General features: G+C 47.3%; 1 protein-coding gene across 1 annotated transcript; it reads left to right on the plus strand.

Annotated features, from left to right (window-relative positions):
* The first annotated feature begins 8,638 nt into the window (after positions 1-8,638).
* LOC125509528 (uncharacterized) lies at positions 8,639-10,937 on the plus strand. Its single transcript, XM_048674509.2, has 2 exons — positions 8,639-9,024; positions 9,217-10,937. The coding sequence occupies exon 2, from the start codon at positions 9,409-9,411 to the stop codon at positions 10,783-10,785; it is 1,377 nt and encodes a 458-aa protein (XP_048530466.2). The 5' UTR covers positions 8,639-9,024; positions 9,217-9,408; the 3' UTR covers positions 10,786-10,937.
* Positions 10,938-13,764: the final 2,827 nt, after the last annotated feature.

The raw sequence follows: 13,764 nt of genomic DNA on the forward strand, positions 1-13,764 counted from the left end.
CCGAATTCAGAGGCTCTAGATCCGGTCAGCGGAAAAAGCCATTCAAAAGAAGTACTCCGACTCCGTCCAGTTTGAATCGCATACTGGATCGCTCGTGTCAAATCCACGGCACCCCCGACAAGCCAGCCAATCACACCAACAGAGAATGTTGGGTGTTCAAGTAGGCCGGCAGGTTAAATGCCGAAAACAAGGACAAGGGGCTGCATAGTGATGACGAGGAGGAGTCCCGGCCGCCGAACACGGGAGGACAGAAGAGGTTCCCCCCACAAGTGAAGACGGTGAACATGATATACGCAACCCACATTCCCAAGAGGGAACAGAAGCGTGCACTAAGGGACGTCTATGCGATGGAGCCCGTCGCCCCAAAGTTCAACCCATGGTCCGCTTGTCCGATCACCTTTGATCGCAGAGACCACCCCACTAGTATCCGTCATGGCGGATCCGCCGCACTGGTCCTAGACCCCATCATCGACAGATTTCACCTCACTCGAGTCCTTATGGATGGCGGTAGCAGCCTGAACCTGCTCTATCAGGATACATTGCGAAAAATGGGTATAGATCCCTCGAGGATCAAACCCACCAAAACCACCTTTAAGGGCGTCATCCCAGGTGTAGAGGCCCATTGCACGAGCTCAATCACACTGGAAGTGGTCTTCGGATCTCCAAACAACTTCCGAAGCGAGGAGTTAATCTTCGATATCGTCCCGTTTCGTAGTGGCTATCACGCACTGCTCGGGCGAACCGCATTTGCAAAATTCAATGCCGTACTGCATTACGCATACCCCAAGATCAAGATGCTAGGACCTAGGGGGGCATAACAGTGAATGGAAACACAGAACGCTCGCTCCGCATGGAAGAGCACACTGCGGCCCTCGCAGCAGAAGCACAAATCAGCCTTTTAAGGCAAACCACTAATTCGGCGATACAGCCCCCGGACACCTTCAAGCGAGTCCGGAGTAAACTGCAACAGGATCACCTGGCACATTCAGAGCTCGCCTAGCAATTCGGCCCCCGTCCCAGTCCCAGTCAAGCGACGAAATCCGTGCCGCGTGTACATAATTACGCACTGAAAATACCATGGACATAGGCGGGGGCACGATCAGGGCACGTCCCGCAATGCGGCTTAACCGCCCTAGGGGCTGTATACCTTTATCATTTTTTCTCTTTCAGTACCTAACTCTCTGGAAGCCCTTTCCGGCAGTACGATTGCCGGACACCTTACAAGAAGGAACAACCAAGGAGGCAAGAAGCTAAGATGTACACGGGAACCCTCAGGTGGTCTCTAATAATAATCAATATACCCGCTTTCTACTATCCATACGTAGCTTGCCCTTGGATAGGACATGTCAAATAGTCCTACTTTCTGCTTATTGCACTACTTGTATCAGTACGCTTCGACGTATTATTTAAATAATAATGCATAACATTAGTCTATTATTGAATTATTCATCCCCTTTTTCTTATATGTTCATTTACGACAATCTGCACCCGTACATTCGGGTACGGTCAGTACGCCAGGGGCTTTCGTTTACCCCATAATACGGCGTGAGAAGTCTGAACACTTTCGACATTGTGGCACCCCGAACTTATAGCATTATATGCATCAGCTCCGAATCATGTCTTGGGTCAATAGTTGGGTTTGCTCGGCTCCCATGCTTTGGTACCTTACGTTTCGCTATATCGGCTAAGGTAGCGCTGGGAGAACTACTGTGATTGTGTCCCGGTTCTTCCAGACAAGCACCTCAGTAGAGAAAGCCGAAAACTGACTGTCATGATAAGGCGAGAGTTGGTCGTTGTTCGAGAGGTCTCAAGTCCTTAAAGACTTTTTCCGCTTCGGGCGAGGAGTCGGCCTTGCCTGACTTAGGCGTGTATAGCGCCCCAAATTCGGCCTTCCGAATACTAGGGGCTTCGCCAAAATTTAAAATTGTAGACTTCTATGGCTAAGTGAGAGTGATAAAACCTTATAGTCCGATTGCCTGGTTCGTTGCGCTGAACACCTCCCTCGAAGGACCCAAAATTGGGATAAAGAGCGCTTAGGTTTATCTCGAACACCCCAGTACTAGTTACATGGGGACAGAAGCCGACGACTGGCCAACTCTCAGATTTTATAAACGGCTGCACAGAAGGTAATATTTTAAATTAAAAAAGCGTTGCATAGCGCAAATGAACTCGTTTCACATTACAGGATCACATGAGCATGTTCATTCAAAAATTACATCTCTAGCACATTCATCCGCCACAAGGCGGGAACCCTTCAGGACACTCTCATAATACATTTCGGGGCAGAGATGCTCCTTGCCCATCGGCGGCCCCTCCTTTACCAGCTTCACGGCGTCCAGCTTCGCCCAGTGCACCTTCGCCCGGGCAAAAGCCCTGCGCGCACCCTCGATGCAGACAGACCGCTTTATGACTTCAAGCCGTGGGCAGGCATCCACAAGACGCCTCACCAGACCAAAGTAGCTGCCGGGCAGGGGCTCGCGAGGCCATATCCGGACTATAAGACCCTTCATGGCCTGTTCAGCCGCCTTGTGAAGCTCGACCAATTGCATCAGCTGGTCGCTCAAGGGCATTGGGTGTTCGGTCCCAGTATACTGAGACAAGAATAACTTTTCCGTCGAGATCCCCTCCTCAGCTCGGTAAAACTCCGCGGCATCTAGTACACTGCGGGGAAGATCTGCGAACGCTCCTGGAGAGCTCCGAACTCGGGTAAGTAAAAGGAAAGTTTCCTTCACATGCTTGCTTTGCATAATAAATGCCTTACCCGCTGCTATCTTCTTCACCGCATCAATCTCCTGGAGGGCCTTGTGGGCTTCAGCCTTGGCGCTCCGGGCGCTTTCAAGCGCCTTCGCAAGCTCGGACTCTCGCGTCTTAGAGTCAAGCTCCAAGGACTCGTGTTTTTTTGGTGAGAGCCTCGAGCTCTTGCTGCACCTCGCCTACCCAGGCTTCTTGCTTTTCCCGCTCAATGCGCTCCTTGGCCGCTTTGTCTTCGGCCTCGGACAGCGCCTTCTTCAGGGTCGCCACTTCGGTCGGGGCCCCTGGCAAATTCATGATGATCCTATTACATTACACCCGAACTTCTTTTTAATATATAGACAAGGTATTGCTTACCTTTTCTCTCCTCGAGCTGCCTCTTGGTAAGGCCGAGCTCGTCCTCGGACTGCTCCAGGTCCTGCTTCAGTGCAGAGACCTCCGCAGTACGTGTGGCAGCGGCCAGCAGTGAAGCCTGCACATACACATAGACATATTATGATTAGACTCCTGAGTTATCATTTAATCCTCTATTCAGCCTTTCTTCGCGAACGCCGAACAGAGCATCAGGGGCTACTGTCCATGCGGTAATATTTTCTTATATTTTGATTGCTTACCTCAAAGCCTGTTAGGAGGCTGGCGCAAGCTTCGGTCAGTCCGTTTTTGGCGGACTAAATTTTCTTGATCACCGCACTCATGATAGTGAGGTGCTCTTCGTTGATGGAAGCGCCGCGAAGCGCTTCCATCAAGTTGTCTGGTGCCTCTGGATGGACAGAGGACACCGGCACGGGTGGCTTGCCCCCTTAATGGGGGATCGCCTGCCTGAGTCTGGAACCACCGAAGGTTCTGGGGCAGTATTCGGCTGGGGGCCGAACTTGGAGCCCGTGGGAGTCTTGCTCCCTTTGCGCCTAGGGTCCGGAAGGTTGCCTCGAGGCGCCCCCAGGACTACCTCCCCTCGGCTCGGTGCCTTTCGAGACAACACCTCAATGTTGTCCGTAGGGCAAGGGGTGGAGGCGGTCAGAAGTGAATCACTATTCATATCCGACAAGTCCAGTGAACCGTCCGACGAATCTACGTCGAGATGAGCTCGGGACGGACTGCATAATCATATGCGGCGTAATGATAAATAGTGCAATAAGACATACCATGAATTACTATGGTGTCCAGATACTTACGACTTCGCCAGGGGCTTCTCCTTGGGTAACCACTCATCGCCACTATAGGCGGCCATCATGGAGCAGTCCGGAGGGAGGGTCCTTCCCTTCTTGGACCCTTCGGCCTCCCTGGTTGGGCCGACCTTCCTTTTCTTGTCTCCCCCGGTTGGGGGGAGAACTTTCCTCCTCCTCCTCCTCGTGGAGTGCGCGTCGGAGTCATCGGACGATGAGTCTGATACAACCTTGCGCCGGAGACCCTTTCAGGTCCCCGTGGCCTTCTTCTTGGTCTTCTTCACCGGCACCTCGCAAGGTGCCGGAGCTAGCATCTCCGTTAGGAGAGCATCTGCAGGATCTTCAGGCAGGGGGGCTGGGCAATCAAGCTGCTCCGCTGTCTTTATCCAGTCCTGTTAATGACATGGAAGCTTAGATCCCGCACATGATTTAACTGGGGCAAATAAATACCCTGTGAGATATAAAAACTTACCGGATTGGCATGGCGCTTTGCGCTGAGTCCGCGGTCCTCGGTGAGGGAAGGGGGTACCTCGGCGCCCTTGAACAAGACCCTCTAGACATCCTTGTGCGTCGTGTTGAAGAGCTCTCGCATCGTCTGGTGCTTGGCCGGGTCGAACTCCCACAAATTGAATGCCCGTCGTTGACACGGGAGGATCTGGCGGAAGAGCATGACCTGGACCATGTTGACGAGCTTGATTTTCTTGCTCATCATGTTCCTGATGCAGGTCTGGAGTCCGGTCAACTCTATCGGAGAACCCCAGGACAAGCCCTTCTCTTTCCAGGAGGTAAGCCGCATGGGGATTCCGGATCGAAATTTGGGGGCCGCCACCCAGTTGGTCTCGCGCGGCTCGGTGATGTAGATGAAGGAAATATGCCCTAGAGGCAATAATAAAGTTATTATTTATTTCCTTGTATCATGATAAATGTTTATTATTCATGCTAGATTTGTATTAACCGGAAACATAATACATGTGTGAATACATAGACAAACAGAGTGTCACTAGTATGCCTCTACTTGACTAGCTCGTTGATCAAAGATGGTTATGTTTCCTAACCATAGACATGAGTTGTCATTTGATTAACGGGATCACATCATTAGGAGAATGATGTGATTGACTTGACCCATTCCGTTAGCATAGCACTCGATCATTTAGTTTGTTGCTGTTGCTTTCTTCATAACTTATACATGTTCCTATGACTATGAGATTATGCAACTCCCGTTTACCGGTGGAACACTTTGTCTTCTACCAAACATCACAACGTAACTGGGTGATTATAAAGGTGCTCTACAGGTGTCTCCGAAGGTACTTGTTGGGTTGGCGTATTTCGAGATTAGGATTTGTCACTCCGATTGTCGGAGAGGTATCTCTGGGCCCTCTCGGTAATGCACATCACTTAAGCCTTGCAAGCATTGCAACTAATGAGTTAGTTGCAGGATGATGTATTACGGAACGAGTAAAGAGACTTGCCGGTAACGAGATTGAACTAGGTATTGAGATACCGATGATCGAATTTCGGGCAAGTAACATACCGATGACAAAGGGAACAACGTATGTTGTTATCCGGTCTGACCGATAAAGATCTTCGTAGAATATGTGGGAGCCAATATGAGCATCCAGGTTCCGCTATTGGTTATTGACCGGAGACGTGTCTCGGTCATGTCTACATTGTTCTCGAACCCGTAGGGTCTGCACGCTTAAGGTTTCGATGACAGTTATATTATGAGTTTATGAGTTTTGATGTACCGAAGGAGTTCGGAGTCCCGGATGAGATCAGGGACATGACAAGGAGTCTCGAAATGGTCGAGACGTAAAGATCGATATATTGGACGACTATATTCGGACACCGAAAAGGTTCTGAGTGATTCGGGTATTTTTCGGAGTACCGGAGAGTTACGGGAATTTGCCGGGGAGTATATGGGCCTTATTGGGCCATACGGGAATAGAGGAGAGAGGCCAAAAGGAAGGAGGCGCCCCCCCTCTGGTCCGAATTGGACAATGGGTGCAGCCCACTTTTCCTTGTTCCTCTCCCCCTCTGTCCTTCTCTCCTACTCCATCAAGGATCCCCCCTTGGCGCGCCCTCCTCCTAGGCCGGCCACCTCTCCCTTTGCTCCTTTATATACAGGGGCAGGGGGGCACCTCTAGACAACAATTGATCATTGATCTCTTAGCCGTGTGCGGTGCCCCCCTCCACCATAGTACTCGATAAGATTGTAGTGGTGCTTAGGCGAAGCCCTGCAACAGTAGAACATCAAGATCGTCACCACGCCGTCGTGCTGACGGAACTCTTCCCCGACATTCTACTGGATCAGAGTCTGGGGATCGTCATCGAGCTGAACGTGTGCTAGAACTCTGAGGTGCCGTAGTTTCGGTGCTTGATCGGTCGGGCCGTGAAGACGTACGATTACATCAACCGCGTTGTGCTAACGCTTCCGCTTTCGGTCTACGAGGGTACGTGGACAAAACTCTCCCCTCTCGTTGCTATGCATCACCATGTTCTTGCGTGAGCGTAGGATTTTTTTTGAAATTACTACGTTCCCCAACAGCAGAACCACCCCGATTGCCACCCCTTTATGGTATCCACATAGGAGCCCTCGAGCCAAGTGACGTTAGGAATTTTTTCCACCATGGCGCCTCCGCAATCGGCTTGCTGGCCGACCACCACCTTCGGTTTAGCATTGAAGGTTTTCAGCCATAGGCCGAAGTGGGGCCTGATGCGGAGGAAGGCCTCAGACACGATTGATAAACACCGAGATGTTGAGGATGAAATTGGGGGCCAGATCATGAAAATCCAGCCCATAGTAAAACATGAGCTCGCGGACAAACGGGTGGAGGGGAAATCCTAGTCCTCGGATGAAGTGGGTAAGAAAAACTGCCCTCTCACGGGGTTCGGGCGTAGGGATGATCTGCCCTGCATCTAGCAGCCGGTGCGCGATATCCGCAGCCAGATATCCGGCTTCCCGTAACTTTGTGATGTGCTCCTCCGTGACGGAGGAGACCATCCACTTGCCTCCTACTCCGTACATGCTTGGAGTGGTTTGAGAAGAAAAACGCGAACTTGGGTGCTGGAGCTCGAGTGTGTGAGAATGGATAAGCAAGGAGGTAGAAGGCGTGGGTAAAAGGGGTGAATCCTTGTCCCTTTATAAGGGCGGAAGAGGCGATGCGCCTCCCCACTTGCCTGGTAAAATCGCTTATTCCCTAAGCGCCGCAATTGATGGCGCGGTTGGATTACCCATGTCCGTATTGATGAGAATCCCGTAATAAGGGGGACACGATCTCTGCTTTGACAAGACGTGTCAAGAAAACCGCCCCGCGATATATGCGGTGCTGGTTGAGAAAAACAGTTTGAATAATGACCGGGCCATGACATGATGTCATGCTGTCAAACATGTCAGCAGATTGGATTTGTGGAAATATTATTCTCTCTATGGTGGTATGTGAAACTTGTTTTGCAGAGCTGGACACTATCCTTGTGTTCAAAATCTTCTATGGAGTATTCAGAGGAGGAACCCGCCTTGCAATGCCGAAGACAAAACTGCGCGCCGGACTCATCGTCATTGAAGCCTGGTTCAGGGGCTACTGAGGGAGTCTTGGATTAGGGGGTCTCTGGACAGCCGGACTATATCCTTTGGCCGGATTGTTGGACTATGAAGGTACAAGATTGAAGACTTCGTCCCGTGTCCGGATGGGACTTTCCTTGGCATAGAAGGCAAGCTTGGCAATACAGATATGTAGATCTCCTCCCTTCTAACCGACTCTGTGTAACCCTAGCCCCCTCCGGTGTCTATATAAATCGGAGGGTTTAGTCCGTAGGACAACAGACAATCATACCATAGGTTAGCTTCTAGGGTTTAGCCTCTACGATCTCGTGGTAGATCAACTCTTGTAATACTCATATCATCAAGAACAATCAAGCAGGATGTAGGGTATTACCTCCATCAAGAGGGCCCAAACCTGGGTAAACATCGTGTCCCCTGCCTCGTGTTACCATCCGCCTTAGACGCACAGTTCGGGACCCCCTACCCGAGATCCGCTGGTTTTGACACCGACAGCAAGAAAGATCAATCTAGTAGGCCAAACCAAACTGATAATTCGAAGAGACTTGCAAAGATAACCATCATACATAAAAGAATTCAGAGAAGATTCAAATATTGTTCATAGATAAACTTGATCATAAACCCACAATTCATCGGTCTCAACAAACACACCGCAAAAGAAGATTACATCGAATAGATCTCCACAAGAGAGGGGGAGAACTTTGTATTGAGATCCAAAAGGAGACAAGAAGCCATCTAGCTAATAACTAAGGACCCATAGGTCTGAAGTAAACTACTCACACTTGATCGGAGAGGCTATGGTGTTGATGTAGAAGCCCTCCGTGATCGATACCCCCTCCGGCGGAGCTCCGGAAAAGGCCCAAGATGGGATCTTGTGGATACTGAAAGTTACGGCGGTTGAATTAGGGTTTTGGCTCCGTATTTGGTAGTTTGGGGGTACTTAGATATATATAGGAGGAAGGAGTACGTCGATGGAGCAACATGGGCCCCACGAGGGTGGAGGGCGCGCCTGGGGGGGGAGGCGCGCCCCCCTACCTCGTCAGGGGCGGATCCACCATGGGTCAAGCGTGTTCAGATGAACACCCGAAAATTTATGCAAATATTTTTTTACGTATAGGCATATATGGCAGAGTATAGAAATACGATCCTACATGAGCCCAATACGTGCACTTTGGCACTTTGGCAGCAGGCGAGCAGCCCATTAGGCCATTAGGTATTACCTGACTGCGCACGAGAGCCTGGACACGCACCCGGCCAGCCGCTTCCTTCCCCAATTCCCATGAACAGAGACAGGAGCGGCGGCGCGAGGGCATGGCGAGCCACGGCCAGCCGCCGGCGCAGGAGTTCACCAGGGCCATCGCCGACGCGGCCGCCGCCGGTGAGGAGCAGGAGCTAGTACCCTTTCCCAGTGCGGGTCATGGCGCCGCATCACAGCCATAGAGACAATAGGTCGCACCGCCGGCACCGCCGGCCGCCGCAGTTGTCGATGCCGCGGAGGGGAGTGTACCTCCAGTGCAGCAATTTGCTCCAACAACCTCAATCTCTAAGCCTAAGGTGAATCCCCTTTCAAGTTCCAAGTTCCAACTCTGAAATTTCATTCTTTGATTTGATTCATTGTGAAATCCGAACTAAATGTGTAGTTTCTATTTGATTCAGTGAGAAGTACCTATAGATGTCATTGAAAGGAGTTAGGATCTGTTGATTTATTAGAATAAAAATAACAAAGGAATTGTATTTGAATTGTAGGCAGTACAGAATTCAAAACTCAAGAGGAAGAGCATTGCCATTGATTTGAAAACTTTGTGGAGTAGAGCTGGGAAGAAATCTAGAGCATGTGCAGGGGCTCTAGTGAACACAAGTCCAATTGCAGAACATGTTCAGGTTGAACAGCAAGTGCAGGTGCAGAACACTTCCCCATCGAATCAACTTCATAGCACTATGAGCTCCCCTTCAGTTCAAAATCAGCAGCATCTACAGATTGTTGGTGCCATGAACACAAGTCAAATTGCAGAACCTGAGATTGAGCACGAAGCAAGCGAAGAATCTGAAAATATAGAGGAAGAGAATGACTCTGAAGATGCAGTTTACGATGTTCAGCTGCTTGAACCTGATCCTGGGAAGAGGATTGCTATTGTAGATTATGATGTTAATGACCAGAACAGGATTAGAAGAGGATACATTGCAAAAGGGGCTTGTCGACCAAAAAAGTATGCTTTTCCACAACACCCTGTTGGAGGTATGCGTCGATTTGTAGCTAAATGGTTCAAGTCTTATGAATGGCTTGAGTATAGTAAAGAACTAGATGCTGCTTTCTGCTTTGTATGTTATCTTTTCAAGGATAATTCACATGTTGGTGGGGATTGCTTTGTGAATGGAGGATTTAGAAATTGGAATCACAAGGCTAGTTTTGGGAAACATGTTTGTGGGATCAATAATGCACACAACAAAGCACAAGAGAAATACAATTTCTTCATTGCACCCAAAACAACAATCGTAGAGTCATTTTCTTCAACCACCAAACAAGACAAGGTTCTATATATAGCTCGCTTGACATATTCTCTTAAATGCCTGAGGTTTCTTTTGGGTCAAGGGTTAGCTTTTCGTGGACATGATGAAAGAGAAGTTTCACTTAATAAAGGTAATTTCCTTGAGCTTCTACATTGGCTAGCAGAGAATTTTGAAGAAGTGAATAAGGTGGTTCTTAAGAATGCTCCAAAGAACAACAAAATGATAGCTCATGAAATACAAACAGACCTCATCAACTCTTGTGCCAAAGAAACTACTAGGCTTATGATGGAAGAGCTAGGTGATAGTTGTTTCTCAATACTTGCCGATGAATCAAGTGATGTGTATCTACAAGAACAATTGGCTCTTTGTCTGCGTTATGTTGATAAAATCGGAAGGGTGGTCGAGAGGTTTCTTGGTATTTTACATGTTGCAGACACCACATCTTTGACACTCAAAACAACAATTGAGAGTTTGCTTATGGAAAATGGTTTGACCTTCTCTAGAGTACATGGGCAAGGGTACGATGGTGCTAGCAACATGAAGGGTCATGTCAATGGTCTAAAGAAACTAATTATGGATGAGTCCCCTTCTGCCTATTATGTGCATTGTTTTGCTCATCAACTTCAGTTATCTCTAGTTGCCGTTGCTAAGGAGAACCGTGATTGTGTTTTGTTCTTTCAACAACTTGCTAATCTATTGAATGTTCTTGGATGTCTTGTAAGAAGATTAGAATGCTTCGTGTGGCTCGAGCTGAACGGATCATTAAAGCATTGGAATTGGAGGAAATTGAAACTGGGAAAGGCATGAATCAAGAGATGGGTTTGAGTAGGCCGGGTGACACTCATTGGGGATCTCACCACAAAACTATTATGCATATTCTCCGCATGTATCCTTCAATCCGGCTAGTTCTCAACAAGTTAGTAAGAGACCCAACTCAAAGCAATGAGGCTATGCTTGCTGAAACTATGTTGACATATTTTGAGTCATTTGACTTTGTTTTCATGGCACACTTGTTGCAAACCATATTTGGGCACACCAATGACTTAAGTCGTGCTTTGCAAAAGAAAGATCAAGACATTGTTAATGCTGTTGAACTCATTCATTTGACAAAGATTCAATTGCAATTGTTGAGAGATGATGGTGGGTGGGAAACTTTCCTTGAAGAGGTCACTTCTTACTGTGTCAAGCATAAAGTCAAAGTTCCTCAAATGGGTGGTAAGTACAAGCCACCTGGAAGACCCTCAAGATTCTACAAAAATCTCACGAATCTCCATCGCTTCCATGTTGAGATGTTTTTGGGTCTTATTGATAGGCAACTTCGAGAGCTTGGAGATAGATTTGATGAGGTAAACACTGAATTACTTCATTACATGGGATCATTCAGTCTGGTAAATTCTTTTGCTACTTATCATAAGGAAAACTTGGTTAAGCTTGTGCATCTTTATCCTTTGGATTTCACGGAGGAAGATCTGATGCATATTCCTTATCAACTTACACACTTCATTACTGATATGCGTAGAGATGGGAGGTTTAGAAAGGTCAAAAACATAGTCGACCTTTCTATTATGCTTGTCGAGACAAACAAGAGTGTCATTTATAACCTTGTTTACAAGCTTCTCAAATTGGTTCTAATCCTACCAGTAGCAACATCTAGTGTTGAGAGAGTGTTCTCTTCAATGACTTATGTGAAAAACAAGCTACGAAATAAAATGGGGAATCAACTCTTGAATGATTGCTTGGTTACATTTATTGAGAGGGAATTCTTTTTTGAAGTGAAGGATGATGTTGTCATTTCTCGCTTTCAAGCCATGACAAAGCGTATGGTTGAGTTGTAATTTTCTTATCTATTTTGTAATTTCCTTAATCTGTATTGCTGTTGCTGTGAACGAATTGGCTCCTCTGTTAAGGCCGATCCAGAATTGACTCATCTGTTGTCTTTCAGTTGCTTGCTTCTGCTTTTATTGATACAGATGTTGTTGCTACTGAACAATTTGTATTGCTGTGAACGAATTGGCTCCTCTGTTAGCGTGAATTTTTTTGAACACCCAATTTTAAATTCCTGGATCCGCCACTATACATCGTGCCTTCATGGTTGATTGCTTGACGTAGGGTCCAAGTCCTCTGGATCATGTTCGTTCCAAAAATCACGTTCCCGAAGGTTTCATTCCGTTTGGACTCCGTTTGATATTCTTTTTCCATGAAACCCTAAAATAGGCAAAAAGCAGCAAGTCTGGGTTGGGCCTCCGGTTAATAGATTAGTCCCAAAAATAATATAAAAGTGTATAATAAATCCCAATAATGTCCAAAACAAGATATACTATAGCATGGAACAATAAAAAATTATAGATATGTTGGAGACGTATCAAGCATCCCCAAGCTTAATTCATGCTCGTCCTCGAGTAGGTAAATGATAAAAACAGAATTTTTGATGTGGAATGCTACTTGGCATAATTTCAATGTAATTCTCTTAATTGTGGTATGCATATTTAGATCTGAAAGATTCAAGACAAAAGTTTAATATTGACATAGAAATAATAATACTTCAAGCATACTAACTAAGCAATTATGTCTCTTCAAAATAACATGGCTAAAGAAAGTAATCCCTACAAAATCATATAGTCTGGCTATGCTCCATCTTCACCACACAAAGTATTCAAATCATGCACAACCCTAATGACAAGCCAAGCAATTGTTTCATACTTTTGGTGTTCTCAAACTTTTTCAATCTTCACGCAATACATGAGCATGAGCCATGGACATAACACTATAGGTGGAATAGAATGGTGGTTGTGGAGAAGACAAAAAGGGAGAAGATAGTCTCACATCAACTAGGTGTATCAACGGGCTATGGAGATGCCCATTAATAGATATCAATGTGAGTGAGTAGGGATTGCCATGCAACGGATGCACTAGAGCTATAAGTGTATGAAAGCTCAACAAAAGAAACTAAGTGGGTGTGCATCCAACTTGCTTGCTCACTGTCGGTGTCAAAACCGGCGGATCTCGGGTAGGGGGTCCCGAACTGTGCGTCTAAGGCGGATGGTAACAGGAGGTAGGGGACACGATGTTTTACCCAGGTTCGGTCCCTCTTGATGGAGGTAAAACCCTACGTCCTGCTTGATTATTCTTGATAATATGAGTAGTACAAGAGTTGATCTACCACGAGATCGGAGAGGCTAAACCCTAGAAGCTAGCCTATGGTATGATTGTATGTTGTCCTATGGACTAAAACCCTCTGGTTTATATAGACACCGAAGGGGGCTAGGGTTACACAGAGTCGGTTATAAGGAAGGAGATCTACATATCCGTATTGCCAAGCTTGCCTTCCATGCCAAGGAGAGTCCCATCCGGACACGGGACGAAGTCTTCAATCTTGTATCTTCATAGTCCAACAGTCCAGCCAAAGGATATAATCCGGCTGTCCGGATATCCCCTAATCCAGGACTCCCTCAGTAGCCCCTGAACCAGGCTTCAATGACGATAAGTCTGACGCGTAGATTGTCTTCGGCATTACAAGGCGGGTTCCTCCTCCGAATTCTTCATAGAAGATCTTGAACACGAGGATCGTGTCTGGCTCTGCAAAATAAGTTCCACATACCACCATAGAGGGAATAATATTTACACAAATATAATCTGCTGACGTACCCCATAGTGTGACATCACACCACAGCCAGGTCTTTATTCGAATCGTTTTTCATAACCTATCTCAGCGTGTTTCGCGAGGTCGTTTCCTTGACACGTCTTGTCGAAGAAGAGATCGTGTCCCATTATTACGGGATTCCCATC

This window comes from Triticum urartu, chromosome 5A (genome assembly GCF_056163025.1).
Source record: "Triticum urartu cultivar PI428250 chromosome 5A, HENAU_Tu73, whole genome shotgun sequence".
NCBI classification, from domain to species: Eukaryota; Viridiplantae; Streptophyta; class Magnoliopsida; order Poales; family Poaceae; genus Triticum; species Triticum urartu.

What these genes read in the sequence shown, in the direction of transcription:
- LOC125509528 (XM_048674509.2), top strand. Translation starts at nt 9,409, where the DNA reads ATGAGCTCCCCTTCAGTTCAAAATCAGCAGCATCTACAGATTGTTGGT.